The sequence below is a fragment of the Acomys russatus genome, chromosome 21, assembly GCF_903995435.1.
Source record: "Acomys russatus chromosome 21, mAcoRus1.1, whole genome shotgun sequence".
Classification (NCBI taxonomy): domain Eukaryota; kingdom Metazoa; phylum Chordata; class Mammalia; order Rodentia; family Muridae; genus Acomys; species Acomys russatus.
Genome location: NC_067157.1, coordinates 53,432,162 through 53,449,397, shown reverse-complemented (window position 1 = coordinate 53,449,397; position 17,236 = coordinate 53,432,162). Strand labels below are relative to the sequence as shown.

General features: G+C 45.1%; 1 protein-coding gene across 2 annotated transcripts in view; it reads left to right on the top strand.

The window, feature by feature from the left end:
* Prkn (parkin RBR E3 ubiquitin protein ligase) overlaps positions 1–17,236 on the top strand; it is a 1,140,959-nt gene that overhangs the window by 940,129 nt on the left and 183,594 nt on the right. Inside the window, exon 8 of one of the 2 annotated variants that reach the window (XM_051164341.1) lies at positions 5,685–5,746. The exons of the other annotated variant lie outside the window; for it this stretch is intronic. Coding sequence (XP_051020298.1) covers positions 5,685–5,746 — 62 coding nt within the window. The remainder of the gene's footprint in view (positions 1–5,684; positions 5,747–17,236) is intronic. 2 annotated transcript variants of the gene reach the window in all.

The window sequence follows — 17,236 nt, the reverse complement described above, 5'->3', positions numbered from 1 at the left end:
ATTATAATCTTTGAGTTACAGTTCTGTCTGTAAGTCTCTGTGAGGAGCTATTACCTGGGACTTTAACCTTCAAAATTGCTTCTGTGGTGATATCCAGCCCTTATCCATAGATGCAGGATTCCTTCGTTCTTACTGACTGTCCCCCGACCCCCATCCCCAGTAGAGCCAGACAGGCTAGGGGAATAGGGACATCTTGAGTCCTTTTCACTAAAAAGACTTTTATTAGAGAGAGCCACAGATCCTCAGAAGCCCCTGGAGCACAGACCAGAAAAGTCTATCCATAGGTGCCTGGTCTCCAGGGTGTTTCTCACACCTAAATACTCCACACTTCCCCCTGGGGAAGATAAGAATTAACAGCTTATGACCCGGGCTGGCATATCTGGCCTGTCTCTCCAGATGGTAATGGGTGTCTTACCCAGTGACATCAGTTCTCCTACGGGCCCAAGAAAAGTGGTTGATATTTAGTTTTCCCAGACCATTGTTCTTGTAAGGATGAATGCGGTAACATGCAACATTTCAGAACTGGGAATCCAGAAGCCCCACCATTGCTTCTTGGCATGATAGATGGTGTGGTGGGTTTCTTTTTTTTTTCCCAATAGTTGCTTCTCCTTTGAAGAGAGAAAACATTTTAAGATGAGTAGCATTAGATACGGGAACAGCGCTAATGTCATTAGCAATAATTGTGCTTTTTTTTTTTTTTAAATCCATCTCGTGTTTGCAAAGCATCTTGCTTTCTTTTATATGCATTCAGAACAGCAGTTCAAAGCAGACGTTATGATAAAGAAACGGCACTTACAATAGCATATTTATTCAGCTGCATATCCACACCATCCACCAAGAAACAAAGTAGCTGAAACAGAACCAGAGCTCCAGCCAGGCAAAAGCTTGGGTCAGAGGGTAGGAAGCCCCCAATTCAATATCTCCTGACTGTAACGTGTCCAATGCTGACAGTGGCCATAAGCTATTCTGTGTTGTTGTAATGTGTGCCTATTTTTGCTGTGTCCAATGGTGACAGTGGCTGTACACTATGCTGTGTTGTAATGTATGCCCATATTTGCTGTGTCCAATGGTGACGCTGGCTGGATTACATCTATTTGCTGTGTATAATTGTGGCAGTGGCTGCAAGCTATTCTTTTCAGAAAATCAGGTGACTAGAAAAGGCCAGAGAACCGGGCAGTGCCTGTACTCAAGGTCGGGTTGCTAAGAAGAAATATTTAAATATACAGTCGAACAAATCCAGAGCAGTACAAATGGAGGAGAAGGAAGAAAGTGTCAGTTGGGCCTTTGAGGGAGCTGGGAAGGGATGGGTTGGGATGAATGGGGGGAAATAATGTGTTGAGAACCCATCCCACATTTTCCTCTTTCAGCTCCTTCCCAATCTTTCCTGACTCCCATTAACCCAAATAACATGCAGAAAAAAGATGCCCCGATGACTGGTGAGTTTCTTTGTGAGTGTCAGAGCGCTGCAATGGGAACATGTGTGTCCTCACTAATGAGCATATTGGTAGGAACTGAGGTGAGGAGAAGACTTGAAAGCAAGGTGGGGAGACTAGTAGCAGATCCACATCCTTGGTCACAAGGGTAGCTAACATCTGCCACAGAGCCCAGAGCCTTGCAGATGTTTTCTTTGCCGGCTCGTGGTGACCTTGTGTAAAATTAGAGGTCCAACAGATTCCTTGTGAGTGTTTCTTGCCATTGGGAATGTGTCTCATCCCCTAAAACTATCTCTCCTCGTGGCATTTTAGTTAGAACTTGACACAGTTTTATCCACCAAATCCCACATGCCCTACACCGATATTCTGTGCACCTGTTGTATGTTTCTAGCTTTTTGCATTTTAATCGCCATCTTTACACTAAGCCCATACCTGTCACTTCCTTAATTTATGCCCCCATGTTGGGCACAGCCAGTGTGTATTACTCCATGCCTGACTCAAAGACCTTGACTCTAGCTACTCCTCAATATACACTGTACCCATCCTTGTCTGTGAGAGTTTGTGGTGCCTCTCAGGTGCTTAGGGTAATTGTGACATTGCCAGCACAGGATGCTTATCTTTGAGCCATCATTGACATCAGTCCTTTACTCAAGCCTTAGGAGAGCACCAGCATAGAAATTCTGAAGGCAAGCTAATTTTAAATTCTGTTTCTTGTCATATCTGGTATAAAAATAAGTTAAGACCATTTTTCTTCTCTATTTTGAGTGGTGTCAACAACCACATATAAAGGAGAAAAAGGAATCTAAAATTCTTAGATTGGATAGATTTATTTTCATGATAATATTTTAAATGTATAACTAGATATAAAATGAGACATAAATATTTTATGCTTATGTAACTAAAGGGCCAAAATAAAAACCTGAAAATTAAATGTAAATGAAAGTATAAGCTCAGAACAGGCAAACTATTAATTTAATGTGGCAGGTGCTGATGTTCTACTGACATGGTCAGGCTCCTGAGTACCTGTACCAGTCCTCTATCTCCACCTGCCACCCTGGGCTATGTACCGCCCCCCAGTTTCCTGCCCTTTCCCCTTAGTCGCAGACCCCAGGATTATAAAACCTCCATGACAGTGCACCCTTGTGTTGTGTCCACCTCTGTTCCTATCATCATTTCAGAGAGCTCAGCCAGCACTCCTTGCTCCTGAAGAGGCCTGAAGTAGGAAGGCTGACATGTGGCCGGGTCTCCATAGCGCTTCTCAGCCACACCATCAATCAGATGGCACACCCACCTTCACTAGTTCCTTAGCTGTCCTTCAGAGCAGCATGCCGGAAGTCAGCAGCTTCTCAAGCACTGCCTTCCTTATGGACAATGCTCCTCATGGGCAATGCTCCTCACGGGCAATGCTGCACACGGGCAACACTCCGGGGTGGCCTCCGCCTAGAGACCCACTCAGCTTTCTCTTCAAGAAGCCAAATGTCTTTCTCCATGGTACTGGACATGACTGTGGCAACTAATTTATTATGTTTCTACCAAAACTATTTGCCTTGAGTCTTCCATTTATTTTTCTTTATTAAAAAAAAAAATATCCCCCGTACTATCTGAATGAATTTTTATAAACCACTTTTTCTCTATAAGCTGCTGTACAATATCCAAGACTAGAATGTGTCCCAATGGCTTGCCATGGCTTTAGAAATTCAGAATTGGGGCTGGCCCAAGTACTCTGGTGTCTCAGAAAAACAGAACCAGTAGGAGACATGTGTTGGAGGGTTACCATATTAGTCAGTGTTCTCCAAAGGGGCAGAGCTGATGTAATGAGCATGCCGTGCACACACACACACACACACACACACACACACACACACACACACACACACATGCACACACAGAGAAATTATTAGATGGCTTACAGGACGTGGAGTGGGTAATCCAGCAATGACCGGCTCACACTGAAGAGGCTGAGAACCTGGGATTTGCTCAGTCCACAAGGCTGGGTATCTCAGTATTTCCAATGTGGAACTGAAGAGTCTCTGGCCTTCAGTCCACATTGGAAGCTTCTAGAAGTAGATCCTAACACCTCTAAAGGACACACAGCAGCCACAGGGCAAACGAATTTGCCAGCAAATGCGAGGGCACGCAGGCAAAGAGCAGAAGCTTCCCTTTTGCATGTCCTTCTATCTGAGCTGTGACTAGAGGGCGCTCTTCACAGTTACAACCGGCCTGTGGCTACAAGGAGAGCCTCTGGCGGAACTGCCCAGTGGCTGGTGATTTAGCTGAGTCAAAAATCCAGTCAAATTGGCACTGAAGATTCCCCATCACGGAACACACGGCAGGAGATGTACTGGATAGAGGATAGAAGCTGAGAAATCAATCTGCCCTCTCAAGCCAGAGAGCCAGGAAGGTGTGGTACAATTGTGAAAGAAATTCACTTTGAGAAAAGAGTAGGGGCAGGGGCTGACCCAAGCCCCAAGTCAGAGGACTGAACACCAGAGCCTCTGAGGTCTGAGGGCAAGAAAAGGTGCATGGCCTGAGAAACTATAAAACCTAAACTTCTGACCCCAGAGGCTTCTCCCAGTTCTTGGAACTGCTAACCTCAAGAGTTCCACCCTAATTCCCAGAATAGTTACATACAAATTTACAGATATCAGACGCCCTCACAAGAAGTTCCCCGAGGCCAGATGTCCTAATATCCATATGGATTCCAGTGATAAGCAACCCCACCTGCTTTGTGGTTTTAGCCTTTAAAACTAGCCTGTAACAGCTACTCGGGGTCCTTTGCCTCCTGAGTGCTGAGGGACCCTGACACATCAACAATTGGGACTTTCTGGTGTGTCAGTAATAAACTTTACCTATACCTCTCAGCTGGTGTGATTTGAGTGGTTTCTCACGGCGACCCCCTTCCCGAATTGGACTCCCAGGGTCCAACATTTTGGGCCAGGGTCCAACATTTTGGGCCAGGGTCCAACATTTTGGGCCAGGGTCCAACAGGCCCAGGCCCAGAAGGCTTCATCCTTCCCATCTTCTCACGCCACTCGTGTCCAGTGCCGGGAGGAGCGATGTGATGCTTACTCACCTAGGTGATAGACGGCAGGCCTGCTCTGCTCAGTCCACCAATTCAGATGCTAGAAGCATCCATTTCGCCTCCTCTCCAGGTATCACAGTGGCCAGTCAGGTTGACACGTGGAATTACCATCATACCAAATCCCCGTCAATATCCTGTGTCAATATTGAGCCCTTCGTGGCCACCTCTGTTCACGAGCCTGCAGTGTAAATCTGCCCGACCTTCTACCTAGAACAATACACAAACACTCGTGTACAGGACAGCTTCACCTATGGGAAGGCAAGTTCCGATATTTCTTAACCTACCTTCACCCAGAAACCCCTCTCAGTCCCTTCCACCTTGCTTACCCCCTGGTGCCCAGTGAAGGAGAATCGGCTCAGTAGCTTCTTTGATGTGCTCTGCATATGAACTCATCCAATTTCCTTAATGGAAATGCCAATGAATTTATGCCATCCATGGGTCTTATCTCAGAGGAACAGGTTTTTAATATCCATTTTGTTTCTGGAGTTAATCTTATGAATGGCTACAACCTAACACCGTGGAATAATTCCATTGAGGAAGTAAAGACAGGACATGTTTTAGCTGATACTAAGCGTTTATAGATGTGTACATCCCTAAATGTAAGTTTGCATATGTAATTTATTTATTTCATTTTAGGACTAAATGAAGACAATAAGGAAGCCTGAAGAGTTAAGGATGGGTTAGAACTGGAGGGCAGCGGAAGTCTCTAAACCTCAGCAGATCCTGCAAGGACAGGATGCTTGGTGGTTCTGCCTCCATTCCTAAGCCTTAGCCCAGCTGGTCAGGAAATAGCCCTCAGTCAATGTGTGAGACCCTCCAGTCGCTGGCTCTCCCCTTCCAGCCCCACAGACTCTTGACGCTGTGTCAGGGCACATTTATAAGCTCCAGGAGGACCACGCTATCTTAAGGCTGGGTCATTCCAGGGGACAGGCCGGGCTGGAGTCGCATGCGAGTCTCTCCTAGAGTGTCATTCTGTGCCCAGGCAGTGGCCAACTCTTCCTTGAAGGTCTGGCTCCTCTGTGGCCAGTTAGACATGTGTGTTTCCAGGTGCACATTTGCGTCCTTGTCAACATCAGCATTGTGTGTCGGTAGCCATACCGTTGTGTAAGAAACAAACTACTGTACAGAATGACAGTGACACTCTTGTGATCAATTCTCCTCTCCCGCAGCTGGCTGTCCCGACTCATTGATTAAAGAGCTCCATCACTTCAGGGTTCTTGGAGAAGAGCAGGTGAGTCAGCCTTTCAAAGGCCGCATCACAGTGTCATGAAAGATAGACGCTAATGAGACAGTTTGGACCTCCCTGGGGAGGCAGCATGTGTCTCCTGACCCACAGCACCCTCAAATAGGGAGGCGAGGCATGCCCGGGATACATGCGAGGACACCTCCCCCTCTGCTATCCGTCAGACCCGACAGGTTATTAATTGGTACATCTGCTCCCTGCCAGAGTATTTCATCTCAAGACTGGAGTAGTAAGCAGGCACTGTGTAGTGGCAAATGAACAAATAAATGCAGAGACGAATTACGCCTAAGGGATCAATAGGCAGAGACATTCCTGATACAGATGCAAGTGGGGACGCAGGCTCCTTTGTACTCAGTGTGTTGCTTATGCTTTATAGCAGCTACTTTATGTGCCGCTGAATATGTGACATAAAAAGGGTAGTACGCACACACACACGTATTCTTGCTTATACTTTTGACCTCCTAAGATAAAACTGGCTTTCTGTGTTGCTTGGTTTGTATCTGTTGATTCAGCCAACCACAGATTGAAAATATCTGGGAAAGAATCAGCATCGAAGAGACCAGCATGATAGCCTAGAGGATAAAAACCCACTTGCCATGCAAGCGCAGCCTGAGTTTGAGTCTCCAGGATCCATGGACAGCCAGACACAATAGCTAATCTCAGTGTCCCTACAGCAGAGGGACAGAACTCTCAAGCTAGCTACCACAGCCATGTGCGACAAAGGGACCTTGTCGCAAACAAGGTAAAATATGAGAACTGACACTAAAAGTTGTCCTCTGGCCTCCACTTATGCATTATGGCATGTGTATTGCCCGCCCCTAAATCATATACGTACATAAATCAACACAAAAACAATACAATAACAATTAGTAAAAATTTTGTAAATAGTATATAATATGTAATATAGTGTTTGCATCATATTGGCATTATTACTAATCTGAGGATTCAAAGCACACTAGGGGATGTGTACACGTTATATGTAAATACTACTCCGCATTCTACATAAGGAATTCACTTAAGTATCCCAATGTTTCATATCTACTGGGAATACTAAAACTAATCCCCAAGGAACTCAAGGGACAGCTAAGCCTCTCTTAATCCTTCTGTGAAATTACAGAGTCCATATTAGTATGTTAATTTTTGCATTAAATTGCCCTTACTATACGTGCACTGAATAACTGGCACCATGCTGGCAGACCTAACTGATACTCTGCTGTGGACTTCATTCTTTGCCAACCCTGAGCACACAACAGGCATTTTGAATTGCAGTGACTCAGTTCTGCCAACGGATTCTGGGTTGGATATGTTTGTCAGGTAACTAAGTTTCTTTTCTTGCTGCTGTGAGAAAAAGCACCTTGAAAAGAACAGCCCAGGAGATGAAGGGCTTATTCTGCCTCTCGATTTTTAGGGTAACGGGAGGTAAATCGAGGCACAGAAGCTTGAAGCAGTTGCTCATGTTGCATCCAGTCAGGAAGCAGAGAGGGATGGATGGCTCCTGCTGCTCAGATCTCTTTCTCCACTCACTCAGTCCAGGATCCCAGCCAGGGAACGGTGCCGCCCACAGTGGGTGTGTCTTCTCAACTCAATTCATGTAACAAAGGTTAACTCCTCACAGGCATATGCTGAGGCCCATCTCCCAGGTGATCCTAGGTCTCGTCAAGTTGATAGTGAGATCGGCCATCACAGTATGTGTGTATGACAAATCACAATTGCCTGTTAACTGATGGAAGTTAAAATCAGAAAGGCCTGAGGAAGGAGAAGCAATTGGAGTCTTTTCCATATCGTTGAATTAGCATTACAGTATGCCTCCTTGACTCCTTATAGTATGAGCTTCTAGAATATACATAAGCAGATATAAGTTTATTCAAGTCCAAACTAAGTCAGTGTCCCTGCATTGCAGGCACTAGTTACCTGGCACCTCCATACAGTCGTCTCTGTGTTAACCACACAGCCAGTTTCACTGAGAACTCCAGACTTCTCAAAAGAACTAATTGTTATCCCGGTGCTTCTGTTCAGATAATGGAGCCTTCTCTCTAACTTACACCAATATTTGCAAATGTTTCCCTATTTGTTTCAGACTCACTATGTAATTAATAGGGAAAGAAGCCAACTGTAATAATCTCCTTAGATTTGCATGCAAGTTGGGCCACTTTGCATTCTCCTGGAATTCAATCAAGCAATAATCAAAATTAATATTACCCTGATTAGCTATGGCAATAGAGCACATCACTATAATACTGATGTCTATGTCCTAGAAAGGCAGACATCCTTCCTTCTGTCCTTTCAGTCAAAGGAAGATAGGAAAGAAAATAAAACGGAGCACCTACTGTGTGCTATGAATCATTCTAAGTATGGAGAGAGGTGTAAAATGAAATTCCCATCAACTTTATTTTAGCCTGGGGAAAATAAGTTGTTTTATATAGACATGTTCGGTATATATCATGGGTGATGATAGTCACTGTCCTGGAGAAATACATAACTGAAGAAGGAAAATGAAGGAGAGAGATTGCAGATTCTTCCTTGCCGAGTGATGAAGGAGTACGTGGATCTAGGGGACGGATTTTAATGCCTTCCTCTGAGGAAACAGAAAGGTGGGAAAAGGGAGGGAAGAGAGACACAGAAGAGCTATTGCTCACACATCCCATTTGGGCTTTGGGTGCTGGAATGGGCTGGCTGAAAAAAAAAAAAAAAATAGCAATTGCTGAAGACTGAATCCTGGATACAGGGTGTGGCAGGAAGAGCCTGATAGGAAATACAGAAGGCAAGAGAAGTCCAGGGATGCTGGCTGGCTGTGTCAGGATGAGGACAGAAGGAGTGAGGTTAAATATCACTGAATTGAGACGCAGAGCCATGTAGACACTAAGCTCATCTGCCGCCTTCACTGGAGAGGATTCAGAGGGTAGTGGTGAGCCAACCATTGAAGGACTGGGAGGAGAAAGAGAGGAGGGAGAAGCCAGAAGCTGACGGTGAAATAAATGGTAGAGCGCAGTGTGTGTAGCCTGGTGGCCTGGAGTGAAAACTGATGGGTTAGAAGGAAAAGAGGAGAAAGAGTGTCCTCGGGCCCTCGCCATCCAGTGTCAATAAGGGGAGAACAGAGAGAAATATGAGAGTGTCAACTGTAGTTATGGAGAAAGGACGACAGTTCCCCCATGAGTCTTGGGGCAAGAGTCTCAGCAGCTGCGGAAGCTGAAAAATGTGGTGGCCAAGGGGATGCAGGTCTTCCCTGTGGGAAGTTTAGGGCCACTGAGAAGAGATGACATACCATCTCATCTTCTTCAATGACTGCTATAAACATGGCATGTTAATCAGTGACAATAACATTCTGATGAAACGTGACAAGACCACCAGTGTGTCACACATGTTAAAGTGAGGCTCTGGAGACGAAGCGGGTCTATTTCCTCAGGGCGATGATGGCTCCAGGGAGCTAGGGGCACTCTCCAGCTCACAGCAAGTAACAAGATGAAGCTTTCACACTAATGTGTGTCACGGTGTCCTCAGAGAGATTACTTGGTCTCAGCAGCCCGGATTTTCCTTCTTACAGAAAGAATGATGGCATCCGGTCGTTTCTCAGAGTTCTGGAACAAGTGGGATTGCATGTTTCTGACTGTAACTGCTGTTTACGGCCACCAATACAATGAGGTGACAGCAACAGAGTGGACCTTTCCATAAGCATAGTGTCCATCTGTCTAGCACATGACTTAATAGGGCTGACACAGATGCTGGCTCCTGCATGACAGACGTGCAGGCCCACTATTAGTTCTTCCTCTGTGACCTCTGTTTTTAACCAATCTTTCTTGGGCATTTTGAGATTTGGATGAAAAAGGAATCACTAGGGTTGAGAAGATAGTACAGTTGCTAGAGTCCTTGCCGTGAAAGCACAAAGAACCGAGCTCAGTCCTCAGAACTCACATAAAGAAAGCTGGGTGTGGCGACACTCTAGTGTAGTAACCCTAGTGCTGCAAGAAGCGTGGACAGGAGGATCCACCGTCACTGGCCAGCTACTCAATGCAGCAGGCCAGTGAGGGAGCATGTCTCAAAAAATAAGGCGGATGGTATCCTGAGGAATGACACCTGGGGTTGATTTCTGGCTTCCATATGCAAACACGTGCACATACACAAACAAGCAAAAATGTGTACACACATGAACATGCAGGCATAAACATATAAATACTCATGTATATGCACATGTGCATACACACACATACAAACATGTACACACATGTTCACACACATGGACATGCATACACAAGTACACAACTAAATCAGTAAGTTCTATTAACCACTTCCTTCAAAAACAAAACTTAAACTCTTTGAATTTTAGAATATTTAAAATTTAATTTTCATTTTATGTATGTGGTATTTTGCCTGTGTGTACAACTGTGCACCATGTCCACACAGTGCCCATAGAGACCAGGAGGGCATCAAACCCCCTGGTACTAGAGTCACAGTTGGTTGTGAGCCACCAGGAGGGTGCAAGGAATCAGACCTGTGTCCTCCACAAGAGCAGCTGGTGCTCTTAACCTCTCCTGACATGCTGAGTTTAGCTTCATGATCTTTCTGACTTATCCTACAGTTCAGTCACTAAGCCTCTCCACCACAAATGCAGCCACTCAGCAAGGATTTTAAACATCACAGATAAGTAGAGTCACTCCAAAGTTTGAATTGAGTCCCAAAGCCAGTGTCACCTGTAGAGACTGTGACGTTCGGGCAGCCCTCAGCAGGCCCACTTTCCAGGAGGGCAGGTGCCAATGAGCTGCAGCCACAGGAAGGAAGTTGACTTGTGTCAGCCCCCTGACAGCAGACTACTTTACTGCCGAGCCTTTTCCAGAGAGTCAGTGGAAATGCCATTAGTGACCAGGGAAAGGAGGTGGGACATGAGCAGATTGAGAAGAAAGTAAAGGCAAAAGTGCCACTAGAGAGACAGCATAAACCCACAAGGAAAATTTAAACCTCTGCTTGGAGGGTGTGATCAGTTTGGAAGTTGTGATGGGTGATTCAGAAATCAATTGCGTCTTGTCAGTGAGGAGCAACCAAGTTCAGAGTGCATCCTTGTGTTAGTTGCTTTCTTACTGCTGTGAGAAACAACATGACCATGGCAACTTATAGAAGGGTTTATCTGAGGCTTGAAGCTTCAGTTCATGCCCATCATGGTGCGGATCGTGGCAGCTAGCAGGCAGGCAGGCATGGCAGTGGAGCAAGAGCTGAAAGATTATGTCTTGATCCACAAGCACAAGGCAGAGAGAAAGAGCACTGGGAATCACAGGAATCTTTTGGAACTTCAAAGCCCACCCCCAGTGACATACCTCCTCCAACATGGCCACACCCACTCCAACATGGCCACACCCACTCCAACATGACCACGCCCACTCCAACATGGCCATGCCCACTCCAACAAGGCTGTACCTGCTAATCCTTCCCAAACTGGTCTACTAACTGGAGACCAAGTATTCAAACACATGAGCCTATGGGGGCCACCACAATATGCAACATGGAAGTCGTATTAGTAAGCCTAGAGTTTCCCCAGAGTTGTCAGGCAAACAGGACTGTGAATATCTGTGTTTTCCAGGCAGCATTTATGGTAGTGGATAATGCAAATCTGAATTGGACTAGAAAGATACCAAATTTGAAAAGGGCCAGTGGCAAGAGAAAACTCTGGACCTGTTGACTAAAAGTCTCCATGAGGTTAAACTAAGGCATGTGCACACCTTGATTTAAAAGCTTAGAAAAATAAGGGATGCTTACTGGAAAGGAAATACCTGGGGTTGGTGCCTCCTCTTGAGGTGATCAGGCCTAAGGATGGCTGTGAGAATAGGAGACATAACAACATCACAGAGATGACAAGCTCACAGGACAGGATGGAGTTCAAGTTCCCCAGAGCAACCACAAAGCCAGGAGCGGAGCTGCAGACTGAGCCCGAAGCTTGTCTTCCAGGATTGAAAGGCTTTATCCGGTGTCCATGCGTAAGGACAGCAGTGGAAAGGGAAAGGTAGGAAACCAAGCGACCAGGAATCTGCAAGCCCAAGGGAGGTCAAGGAAGGAGGAAACGCTTTAAGGAACTGACTACACAGTCAGTTTCCCGGATCAGGACCACAAGGAAAGATGGAGGAGAGAGGGGAGGAGACAAAATCAATGTGTACTGGACAATGGGCAGTAGCAGAGGAGACTGTGACAGTGACACGGACTGTGCACCACCAAAGGCGGAGCCCAGCAGGGCACAATGTGCAGCCTGCTGATCTCCACAGGAAAACATGTGGTCCTCTGAACATCGCCCCCACTGCCCTGCTGCCCGCATGTCTCACTGCAGAAGGCCCCCTTCGAGGTACAGGATGGCTCCCATCCAAGGGCAGATCACTGTAGACAGGGAACCGTCTAGTCAGACAAGCAAACAATTATTAAAAAGCTCCGAGTCATTCAAGTTCTAACGGCTTCACTAAAGAAGTGTTCACTGGAATGACCTTATTTCAGTATCTCACCTGCAGCCCTACACAAGACTTGTGAAGAAACTCCACCCTGGTACTCCCTTCTACTAGCCTCGGAACCACCTAGAAGCCTTCAGATCCTCTTCAGCACTGGATGAAGAAACCTACTCCAAAATGAAGGGAGAGAGCTATGAACATGCTGAGCTGGAGGAAGTGACCCGGGAGACAGAGGAAGGGAGGGGCGGTCAGCCAGGGGACCACAGCTCCTTCCTTAGAAAATTAAGAGCCATTTTCTACTTCCCTGCGGGGTGAGGCTTTAGCATGCCAGCGAACCTAATACTATGGCAAGCTTTTATTCTGGAGTAAGTAAAGGAGGAAAACATGCTGTACCTGAAAACAGCAGTGCTCGGGCTGTGTCCGTCAAGATGGCGGACGAGGAGTCCCTGCTTGTAGAGTCTTGCAAACCACATCCGCTAAACCCCTTGGGAGGAAGGGCTCCTGCCTGGCTCCTGCCTTCCTAGCCTTGCCCTCCCTGAAGATACCCTGCTGTGTTTAACAGTGTGCACAGAAGAGACAGAGAAGCTAGCGGCTTTCCATCTCCTTCCCGAAGATTCCACCACCCCTGGAAGTTGAGATACAAATTCTTGGCACCATCTCCCATCAGGCATCTGAAGGGCTTCCTAAATTACGATCCAGGATTCTGCCTGTCGCCCCAGACGTTCCTCGGGCGTACATTGATGTGCTTCCTCCTTGCATTTGATTTTGCCATCCTAATGATTGCTTTTCCTGCGCGGTGAACAAGGTCCAGCCCTTTCTCTGGCCGATTCACTTCATCAGCAGCTGACAGATGTCCAGGGATGCAAAGAACATTGCTAGCAATGGCACAGAGAAGAGGAACAGCAGGTGACAGGAGCCACCACTGAGACCGTCACTAACTCTCTCAGACTAACAACCTGCAAATGAGGAAAAATAAGAAGAAGATTACAGGCAATTTTAGGAATGCTTTGGAAAAAAAAAAAAGACTCCTAATGCATGTGGAAAAAATAGGACATTCTCTGCATGTATAGCATGGGGAAATCTTTTAGCAAAAGTTACTGGTCTTTTATGTAGTTTTTGAAATTTTTTAATCCAAACAAGTAAACAATAAATGGATTTTTGTTCGTTTTTTAAAATAGGTGACTAAGGAATAGTAAGCCAATGTTTTTCTTTTCTTTTCATCGAAAGGGAAAAAAATAAGAAAAATGGCAGTGTTGTGGAAAGGACCGCCTTCAGTCCTGGCCTGAGTTCTAGTGTGGAATACCCACATACTACTGGTGTATATCCCTGTGACCTCAAGTGCATTCCTGGGACCCCCCAAGGTTCCATCCATCCTTTCCCAGGGCAGGGATGTAGCAGGTCTGCAAATGGCTGGCACAGGTGTGTGGCACAAGGCAGTCATTCCTCAGCAGCAGCCCTTCACCTCTCTGTGATGCCGGGGCAGGTGCCACACCCACCCACCCTGAAGGAAGGACACTCCCACAGCTTTAGCTAAGAGTTAATACAAACCAGAAGCCATGCTGGTAGGCAAGAGAGGCCCAACAGCTGTACCTGAGTGCCCCCAAAAGGATGCTCTGGAAAACACCAGGATGGCACAAAACCAGTCTCCTTTCTTGCTCCAAGCAGCTGCCTGGGGGCAGGCAGCTTCTGGATGGCTGATGAGTCATGACCCCTTTTCACAGAACGTCTGCCAGCGCTCCCCCATCTTGGCTTCAGCCTCCTTTCCCTGGCTTAACATCATCTGACTTTTACAATTTAGATTTCCTTTCTTCCTTGCTTTCCCCATGGATGCATGCAAATTAAGCCTGAGAGGGAAAGGGAAGACAGGAGGCCACAGAAGCACAGTTCCTTCCTAGCCTGACCCCTCAGGCGGTGGTCACCCATGTTCTTTCATGGACCTAGCATGCAGTCAGAAGGTAAAAAGAAAAAGGAAGATTACTGGCCCACACGGGACTTGAACCTGTGACCTCTGCCTCATTATGGAATGATAATCTGCTCAGCCCAACGCTTCTGTCTAACTACCTTCAGGCCAACAAAACCCAGGCTCTGTTTCACTGTATTATCTCAAGACTCATTACTTAGAATCCTAAAACATGCTTTTGTTGAAACCTCAATGAGTCTGGTACTTTCAAATGAATACTTTATGTTTTTAAGAGAATCTATGAGAATGCACACATAAAAATGGCATTTTTATTCCACACTAAGGTAAGAAGGATAACAATAAGCTAAGGGCCTACTGAGGAAAGGCATTCTAACAAGGCATGTCCCACTCTGTTTCCAGGGACCATGAGCAAATGATTTGATGTTTTCTTTGGGTGAACAGTCATGTGCTTTTTGTGGTATGATTATTTTTTTAAACCTTTGCAAACATCATAGTACAAAATATAAACTAATTTAGATGGGATAGTTCATCTCAATTATCAATTTGATGAGATCTGGGTATCCTGGGGGAAAGGGCCTCTAGGCGTGCCAGTAGGGGATAACTGAGAAGACCTGCCCACTGTGGGCAGACCACTCCCTAGCCGAGCACCCAGTGCTCTGTGCTTGCTGACTGCAGACACAGAATGATCAGAGCTTCAAGCTCCTGCGTCGACTTCCCCGGCACAAAGGATGGTACTTGAAACTGTGAGCCAAAGAGACCTTTCTCTCAGTTGCTTTTTTTTTCCAGATGTTTTGACAACAGGAAAAGTCAGATACAAGGAATTATCCACTTCATGAAATCATATTTGAAAATGTGAAAGCTAGTTTTAACCAAAGCTTAAATTTAAAGTTTCTGTTGTTTGTAATATTAGCATGCATGCAGACACACAGACAGTATATATATATTTGTATGTATGTGTATATGTGTGTTTATATATGTATATATACATATATATGTATATGTGTGTGTGTGTGTGTATATATATATATATATATATATATATATATATATATATATATATTCCGAAGGCAAACAATAAGCAATTTGTAGCTAATTTGTTGCTTTGAGTTTACCTCAGAACTTATTTTCGTAGACCTAGTCTATGTTACCAGGTAATCATATTCCAATAAATCAGTTCTATTTATAAACTGGTATCCAATATTGGAAAGTAAGAAATACCTCATGGGAATAGTGCAAGTAATGCTGAAGAAACCGCTGGTGTTGCCATTTGAAATCCGTTTATCAATTACCTGCCAGCACTGCGTGAATTTTACACTGAGGTAAATATAGATATTCTGCTCTGCTTGGCACTAATCTGTCCGAACTCTCCATGAAGTTTGGAGTGGTGTGCTCCCAGTAAAATCTGTTTGTCATGCCCATGAGAGGTTAAAGGGACGCTGTGGAAGTGTGGGTCATATCTTGAAGGAAGCTAACGAAGGCTGGTTGCTAATTACATGTCTTCAAATGCTATCACACCATTAGTTCTAGGTCAAAAGGGTTTCTTATAAATTTCATATTATAATGCATGTGTGTGAATGAGTATGAATATGTTTGTATATGTGTGTGTGTGTGAGTATGTGTGTTTATGTGTCTGTACCTGTGTGAGTGTGTGTGCGAGCATGTCCGTGCATGCATGTGTGTATGTGAATATATGTGGTGTGTATATGTATATATGTGTGTCGTATGCACTAGTGTGGTGTATGTATGTATGTATGTATGGTGCATGTGTGTGTATGGTATATGTGGTATATGTGTAAGTGTGTATGTGTGTACATACAGGTGTGTGTGTGTGTATTCTGTTGTTGAGAATGAAACCAGGGTATTGTGTGTTCTAGGCAACTGCTCTACCATTGAATTACAGCCCAATTAAGAACAATTATTTTAAAACTCATTTGTATAGATAACCATCCTAAAATCACTATTATTAATTCCCATTGCTATTATTTTATTAGTTCTTGAATTAGTTATTGAAAGTTAATAGTTAGAATCCACGAACTCATTCTGTTCTTACGGTGTGTACACACTGTTGGTACACAGCATCGTTCCGAGTCCACATTGCAGAGCTTTATAAGGAGACATTGGATGGAGTAGAGAACATGACAAAAGCTCGCTCAAATGGACAGGACTCCCCCATCCCAAAAAGCCCAACCAGACAAATGTTATGCTCAAGACGAAGCCCCACAGTAAGGAGAAATCTGTGTAGCACTGAAAGTGGGAAAGGAAAGAGGAAGTCTAGATTAAAATGTGTGGTAACAAAGCTCGTGGGATGGGGGGCGGATTGTGCCAGTAACCCCAGCACTTGGGAAGCCAAGAAAGGAGAACTACCTCAAGTTCAAAGCCAGCATGGGCTGCAGTGTGAGGCTCCATCCCAGTAAGCACAGTGGCCTAGAGATGACTTAGCTAGCTGGTGAAGTTCTTGTGTATAGATAGGTAGGTAGGTACAGAGAAGATAGAGTCTTTAATTGCATAAATCATCTAATCATCGCTCAATGAAATGCCTTCATTTCCCATGAAGATCTGCTTATAATACGTGATCTAAAGGCTGTGTCATTAAATAGACATATTTTCTGTGTATACCATTGTGTGTAGATAACACTAGCCTATGTATATAGAGGCTTGTCCTTTTCTCCTGTCTTGTTTCCATGGGACTAGAAGAAGTAAAACAAACAAAATCAGAGAAGCCAGATCACTTTACATTTGTATCCAAAGCCTACAACTTCTAAATTAACTGAGCCATTCAGGGGCTATTCAACATTCCCCCATACTTGAGAATCAGGTAATGAAACTGAACATAAGTGTGATAGAAGTGATGACTTCTTTTTTGTACTCCCATCACCCCATCACACACACATACACACACACACACACACACACACATACACACACACACAGAGTCTATACCTCATTCTGGGATATTCCCTCCCTCTCCATCCTCAAGAGAAGCATATCACACTCCAACTTGACCCCTCTTTTGTCTCTCATGGCAGGCAAGCCATCTGCCTGAAAATCCTCTAGTTTCTACCTTTCAGGATATCCAGCCTTGGCCACTGCCCTGCCTCCATGCCACCTCCCTGGTTCAGGCCTCAATCCTCACTCACGTTG